This window comes from Pempheris klunzingeri, chromosome 6 (genome assembly GCF_042242105.1).
Source record: "Pempheris klunzingeri isolate RE-2024b chromosome 6, fPemKlu1.hap1, whole genome shotgun sequence".
Lineage (NCBI taxonomy): Eukaryota > Metazoa > Chordata > Actinopteri > Acropomatiformes > Pempheridae > Pempheris > Pempheris klunzingeri.
This window is the reverse complement of record NC_092017.1, coordinates 6,576,220-6,584,171: the sequence shown is the minus strand read 5'-3', so window position 1 is coordinate 6,584,171 and position 7,952 is coordinate 6,576,220. Positions and strand designations below refer to the sequence as shown.

The 7,952-nt window shown below is 42.4% G+C and overlaps 1 protein-coding gene across 1 annotated transcript in view; it reads left to right on the top strand.

Annotated features, from left to right (window-relative positions):
- The first annotated feature begins 3,087 nt into the window (after positions 1-3,087).
- The window catches only part of atp10a (ATPase phospholipid transporting 10A), a 30,884-nt gene continuing 26,019 nt past the window's right edge, over positions 3,088-7,952 (top strand). Inside the window, exons 1-3 of the mRNA XM_070831558.1 lie at positions 3,088-3,683; positions 6,588-6,792; positions 7,553-7,638. Of these exons, the coding sequence (XP_070687659.1) occupies positions 3,259-3,683; positions 6,588-6,792; positions 7,553-7,638 (716 nt within the window). The 5' untranslated portion in view covers positions 3,088-3,258. The remainder of the gene's footprint in view (positions 3,684-6,587; positions 6,793-7,552; positions 7,639-7,952) is intronic.

The following is a 7,952-nucleotide window of genomic DNA, read 5'->3' as shown; positions in this document are numbered from 1 at the left end:
AATCTATCAAATTAAAGATTCTAATCCAGTAATATGCAATACATTATCCTTTTACTTTTGGCATTTTAAGTAGACATAAACCCTGTGTATTTAGAAAGAACAACAGGCAACATCTTCCTCAACTTAACATCAAATGTGCAACATTAAGAGGAAAAAAGGAAAGAAGGAAAAAAGCTGTACAGCCAAGTGCAGAAAAATTGCATAGAAGAACACAAATGAGTTCCAGGGGTGTATTTTACTTATTAACTCTTACAGTCTGTACACTACGCTCTGTTACTGCCATAGAAAACACATGAACAACTTAAGACCTCACATGATTAACATGAGAGGCCTCAAAATATACATCTTGGATAGGAATCTACAAATGAATGTACAGCCTGCGTTTTCCCGCCCAGCTTTGCCTCCCGACATCTCCTCATAAAATGTCAAAGGAAAGAATTGAGCGTACATCCATGATATCCAGTAATATAACAGACTGTCCTGTGAGCTTCTCTTCAAGGGCAGCATATCAGTTCATCCCGGGAGGTCCAGCCCGGGTGATGTCATTTTTATGCTACACTGAAGGACACCAGGATGAAATCGACGTGAACACAGATGGAGATTGAACTGGTATTAAAACGGGAGTGAAAAGTGTCAGCCTATCAACGCTTCATCTCATGTCGTCATGGAGACACTAAAAGAGTTTTGAATATTCATTACAAAAAAGCCATGTGTTGTGGATACCAACACTTTGTGTAAAAGTGCTTACATTTGTTGAATGTTTTGCCTCCACACTCACAGTCGGACAAAGAAATTATCCAATATTTTGTGGTATTTGTCATAGCTTTTGAGAGAATTATGGGGAATCAGTGCCAGCCGGCTCTGTGGCTGTGAGGATAGTGAAGTAGTGGGCGGGACATGTTAATATGAACACCACAAAATGAAAAGGATCAACACCACATAAAAAATGGAAGGCTATTCGGCTACATGATGTGCAGGGGAAAGAAAGAAAAAAATCTTGATGGAGAAACCAGAATTGAAATATAATTACTATATATTTGTTTGAGCACTTTTTGTCACAGTTTTAACACCAGATAATCATAGTGTCACGTGCCTACATCTGATGTTTTGTGATGTTTGACCCTCAGAAAAATGCTGGAGACTCAAAACCTTGTTTGTCAAAAAGGAACAAAAGTATGGGATAGTTTTCAGTTGAGAAGCACAGCCTGATTTAGTTTTGTTCCCATTGTTTTCTCAGTGCAATAGCTTTTTGGCTTTTTAAGGCCACAGTCGGCCTGTTGTCTCAGATCCACCTCACTCCGCTCATTCATCATGGGGAAATTGAATTGTTCTTCATGCCAAGATGCCACTGTGTACAATCAGCCATTAGTTTTTAGCTCAACAGCTGGATGCTCCCGTAGCAAATTGCTGTAGACTGCCCTGGGATAGGCCTTTGATTTATCTCCTGGGGAACCTGCTGGCTAAGTGGCCAGTCAGTCTCTAGAGGTACTAATATATCAGAGAAGAGGTTTGAGTCTCATGCTCATCCAGAGTATTACAGGGTCCACCTGTACCTTTGGAATGTCTTTCCGTAACATGCTAGTGCTAGTGTGTCAAGACTTTGAACCATTTTTTTCTGGACTGAATAGACCATTATCTCAGATCGGTGCCTGTTCAAGTCCACGCAAGGAACTTTAAGGCACGAAGTGTACGATTTTCTGACTTTGGTTACTTCTAGTGGTAGAATCTAAATAGACACAGCAAGGTGTAATATTACATTATCAAAATTATATAATATTTAATTAAATAAAAAATACTGCATTGTGGCAAACTTTAATATCCTAAAACACTTTAGAATTACAGACGCACAAAGACTTTGACAGCAACCTATTCAACCTTCATGGGTTGATGATGTAAATAATTAGATTTAATATAATTTGCAAAATAATGTGAAAAGCTGTGTGAAATGTTACACTAGTCGATAACAGTGTGTTAAAAAGACAGCAGGATAATGGTTATGCTGCACAAACCTCTGGGAGCCTTTGTGACTTAAAGCTGCACTCTTCCATGTTTGGCCACTAGGGGGCAACGTCAAAATGACACACAGCCATCAGGCACCACAGGGTTAGCTTTAACGGTCATGGCTAACATGTTATCAAACCACCGGCTACGTTCACATCTAGCTGACAACAGTCATTTGGCGTTGTGTCTCTGACAACACGAAGCCAGTAAGTCCAATATTCACTGTCGTTTTGGGTGTTTTTGTCTCTAGTAACTGTTTAGAAAGACATTAGCACGCTAACAGGCTTGCTAACACCTAGCTAACGTGAAATGTTTTGACTTTCTCTTCTATTGGTGTGATGTGCCAATGGGTTATTTCCAGGTTTTACTGATCGACTCTGAACACAGAATCAGTAAAAATGTTGAATTTTGTAAACTGTAAATGTTTAGCTCTCAGTGAGCCAACGTGAAGCTAGTGAGCTAGCAAAGAAAATGATGTTACTAATGTAGCTAAGCGCTAGCCATGTATAAAACATTACCAAGCACCAGCTTTGTATACATATAACTATAGTCCTGGCTTTTAGTGTCTGGATATAAGTCATTCACAGCTTTATGCCTTCTTGGTACTATTGAAATTTTACATTTCTATCACAGCCAGGAAGCAGTAAGAGAAAATGAATGTGTTGTAGAGGTATAACTCGTTTGTCGACCTCATTAAACTGTTTTACTAGTACCAAGCTGTGCACAGCTATCACTGTGTGGGTATGAGGCTGCTTCCTGTGAGCCCGTGTGAGCTCCACTAATACCGCGTGGCACTTGGAGACACAGACAGCCCAGGTTGGCCGAGGAGGGGCCTGCGGCTCACATTTCCACAGCACAGCGCTGACGAGCGTCCTGAGTGTGCGCAGCCTGCGCGCCTCCGCTGCTCTGCACGCAGCGCAGCAGCCCTCCGCCGCCGGCTGAGGCCCATCCACATGATTTATAAATCATGCGCCGAGCTGTGGGAAGTCCAAGTTATGCCTCCCTACTATCTCAGCATCCTTCCCAGCAGTGGGGGGAAAAAAAGAGAAGCCAAACAAGCAGAAAGTTTTCCTCCGAGTCGCGAAAAGAGGAGTCGACATGGATGAAAAGGAGCCGTTTGTGTGAGCAAGCGGAAAGACTGGCGAAAAGTTTGTCCGCACGGTAAAAGAATGATAACATAGCTCGCACTTTGGTGTTGTTTAGTGTGAGAGGACACGAAGACTTCAGCTGTGGGAAAGTTTGAAGCAGGGGCTGGCTATGGCGCGGGAGAGCGAAGAGCCGGGGATGGCCAAGGCTTCAAAAGTCAAAAGGCAAAGAAAGAAGAAAACCAAGGAGAACAAAACCAGGGCTGTCCACGCAAACATACTGTATGATCACGCCAAAGGCGAGGAAAACCCGAACCGACACTATGCAAACAACAAGATTAAGACGACCAAGTACACTGTGCTGTCTTTCCTGCCAAAGAACCTTTTTGAACAGTTTCATAGGTTTGCCAATGTTTACTTTGTTTTCATCGCTCTGCTGAATTTTGTCCCAGTTGTCAATGCGTTTCAGCCTGAACTTGCCCTGGCTCCTGTAGTTTTCATTTTGTCTGTCACTGCCATCAAAGACTTATGGGAGGACTACAGGAGACACAGGTCGGATAAAGAAATCAATCACATGGATTGTCTGGTGTACAGCAGGTAAGTTGGGCCTAAATACCACAGGCACACACACACACACACACACACACAGCACAGCCTGCCCCCCCCCTGCATCTTTCACACATTCACATCAGCTGATGAAGGCAGATTGTTCCAGACTGAAAAAAACAAAAAAAAAACAATCACATTTTCTGCACTTTCTTGCCAGACCATGCAAACTGGCTTTCAAGCTAGAACCCAGCTGTCAGCCCCTCGGTCAGATATTCATCATCTGTGGGTCCAGGATGGGAGAGAACATTTCAGGCCTCAGAGTTAAACTAGCACATGAGGATTATATATCACATGTGGAATCCAAAAGTCCAGAAAACCTCCTGTTTGCTGCCCACCCATCTGTCAGAGAGGTGTGAAGCTGTTGTTCTAACAACAATAACACAGATGTGGCCTGAGTGCTGCCATTGTTCATTATGAGGCAGTATGTTACCTGACAACCTGTTGCTTTCTCTACTACGAACTGTTTTCCCCGAGTGTGTGTGCGCAGAGTGTATTTTGCTAATGAAAAGCAGCACTGTGGGCCATGTACAGAGCATAATTCATGGTACTCAAAAGGCTCAGTGTTTAGTGGCTCCACAGTTTTAGTAAAGTCTTGACCCAAGTTGCTCTGTCAAGGTTGGACATAATTGAATTTGCTTCTGCTGTGGCTGTATTGTGCAAAAACAGTCCCTCTCTCGACCTGGCAACCGCTGACTTGTCCAACCCTACATGGCAGCGTTGGTTCATCTTTCTCAGGGGTTAATTGCACAGTCGCTTAAACTATCTGTCACTTCTGCCTTTTGGAGAACTTCTCGCTGCAGGTGATCCATACCTACATGGTTCAACCAAGGAATCTCATCCTCACACTTATCACACAGCGAAGCAGAAGGAGCTGGTATTTATGAAATTGGAAATTCTTATTCCTGTCAAAAATTCTAATATTTCCAAAGTCAGACTGGTGCTGTAAAAGTTCCTTCCCTTTTATCATGACTGATTTGCATCCTAGGTTTCCTCCTGAATGTGGATTTTGGAGGAGCTATGAAGACATAGACATTCCCATCAAATCAGGCATTTGCACTAATAAGTGCAGCTAACTGGAATGTAAATAGTTTGCTTTTAATCTGCTGTACAGAGTGCTAATAAGATCCACTAGTGCCGTCCACAAACGGTCAGGACTCCAGGTCACTGAACGTCCAGTTTGGCCACAGCAGTGAATCTGAGCTGATATGTTCTTCCTTATCGAGATGATTAATTAATGATGTGTGTGGGCTGTCCCTCCACTGCTCTGTTTACTGTAGTTATTCTGTGGTCACGCACTAAGAACGGAAGATAGATTTCACATTTAAGTAGCGTTGAAGGTCAGACTTTTGACTGCCAGTGGACTGCAGAAATAATGAATTTTCATCAGACAGTCCGTCCTCGTTTCACTTTGCTTCGTTTGCCCCTGAGAAGATTTCTAGTGGGATTTAATGTAAATTTAGAATAAAAGATGACAAAATAATAAAGCCTATTATAGTCTTTGGAGAATCCTAACACAAAAGGTACAGGGCTGCTGTGTATTTCCGCTATTCCTCTGTCATTAAATAGTCAGCAGTAAGAGGAGCGCTGAAGGGGCGTTCCCAACACACATAGCATTCATAGTTACACTATCTTGGTATGTTACGGTTACAGTGGGCTCTGAACATTTAATAAGGTATGAAGGCAAAGACAACTTAAACCACATGCTCATGTTTGCTAACCTTTAAGGTGTTTTAGTTCTATGTGACTATTGGTGGTGACCTGCAGTATATATCTGTGTCATGTAAAAAGTGCTCTTTTTTTGGTGTTTTACATGAAAACTTGATAATCAAAAGATTTGTCTGTTTTAGAGCTGCACTGCAAATAATCATTCCCAATATCAATTACAGCATCAGTTGCTCTTACGGGGTTTTGTATCAATGCTTCACACCTTGCATTGACAACCTTTTTCTGCAGTCTGGTTGAGGTATTTAAGAACTGTGGCAAGTCTACTCTTTGTCCTCAGTTTGTTGATCCATTTTCAAGTAATGGAAAAATAAGGAAAAGAGGAAATGTACCACATAAGTTTTTAGTTTGCCGTCGTCCTTTTGGTCTGCTCGCCATCTGTTTGTCCAGGAATATAAAGTGTGTGCAAAAATTGTGATTCTTTTTTTTTTTAGGCTCGTACCACATGCACTTCAGTGGCAAAATTCACGGGAAGGAATGTTTTTATATACTCGGATGTGAGTCATTAATGCCAGGAGGTTGTTATATTATGAATAGATAATCAAGTGTTTTTTTCTTTGTCGTCTTCATTATTGTTTATAGCTCGGAGCTCTGTAACCTCACATTGTTCAGAAATAAATCTTGGTCACCAGTAGTGAAGTCGTACCCATCTATGAGTGTTTGCACATTAGTGGTTGAGAGTTCTGCTGAAGAACAGTGACATGATGTAGAGTTACACCACAGGCTCGTTTGTGGTACAGAGAATCAGTCTGTTGACAGGGACCAAAAATAAAAAATGCTGGTGAGATGTTAAGTCATCGAAGTGGGATCAGTCCTCCTTAGTTGTGGAATCACGTCAGTTTAACCCTCTGAAAAGGGCTCGTCCCAAATCTGTCATCCAATACCGATGTGGTGTTATGGTCCTGCATGTTGGGCATTTGTTGTATTTTGATTGACATATTGAGAGGAATCTCTCTGGCTAGGTGGAGTGTGGGAGTTGGACTACACCAGCTTTAGCATCAACCAACAGGCCGTCCTCTTTTGCACGCAACATATTTTCCATCCCGTACAGATTTATGGAAGCCGAGCTGATGTTTCTGTTTTTAGAGCCACCAGTTATTGTAAACAAGGGCTGCACGTCTTCCACCCCCCAGCTTACACCAGCCGTTTGCCCTCTCATTGTTCTGGCAGAGTGGAGAGACGCTACGTGGAGAAGTACTGGAAAGAGGTGCGGGTGGGAGACTTCATCAGGCTGCGATGTAATGAGATCCTCCCCGCCGACGTCCTGCTGCTGAGCTCCAGTGACCCCGACCGCCTGTGCCACATCGAGACCGCCACACTGGACGGAGAGACCAACCTCAAGCAGAGGCAGGTCGTCCGCAGCTTCTTTGACCTGGTGAGGCGGATACTTTGCCGCATACTTTGTGTGTTCGTCTTGTCCTAGTTGATCACACAGGTTGGGTCCTTGTTAGATGCTTGTTTTTGAAGCAAACATTCAGCGTTCCCAAACCGTTGAACATTAACTGTGCTTCCAGCAGCTTCATCATGATACTGAGCTCACTCAGACACTTTCTACCCAGCATGTGAATTTAGAAAACTACTAGTGTGTTAAATGGTCAGAAACTAGCAGCTAGCACCAGAAATTAGCACTCAAGTAGTTTTCATTTACCCAAAGTAAAGACGCTAAAACATCACCGCCTGTGTACTTTTTATTTTGAAAGGTACATTTTTAAAGTTGAGTGTGTATGTCCTAGTTACTAATACCAGTCACTGCCCTTAAACAAACCTAGATGGTTTTTCTACTTCAGGTGACAGTCATTCATTCAGAGTAGTAGAACAGTAATGCTGGTAATTGCTGGTAATCCAGTTTATCATTTGAAAAAGTCAAAGTCGAGTGAATAATGAAATCGACTAATAATCCAACCGTCATGAGCGTTATAATGGGAAAGGTGTTGACTCAACTGTAAGATCATTTTGGAGGCTGCAGCTGTTTGGGGATTTTTAAGTGTGCTGTGATACATTAAGAAGTGTTTCTAATAATCTGGCCACCCCATTTTCTTAATGAGGACACACTAAAACAATCCAAACACCTCTTAGCCTCCATCCATCCACGTTCAGATGCCTGAATACTCATTTGTTTTTATGTCTTCCTGCAGGATTGTGATTTCGACCCTTTAAAGTACAACAGCATCATTGAATGTGAGAAGCCCAACAATGACCTGAACAGATTCCGAGGCTACATGTGAGTACTGTGTTGTTCAGTCAGCTCTGTGCCGTATGTGGTCGATGGCTGTCCACCATGTGGCCGCTTTAAAAACAATTGTTCTGACCTCAAAATGCTCGACTTTCCTATTTTTTGACTCACAGTAAAGGTTTTTAACTTTCATTTTCATTTCACTTAATGCAGCGACATTTTGAGCAACTCCAAAATGGAAATAATGTGACAGTGCGGTTTGTTGACAAGCCAGGAGTTTCCAACTTATAATTATGACTCAAACAGTTTTTCCAAGTCAAGATTACGATTTGCCGTCTTGGGATGTGGTTGCTGGGTTTTGC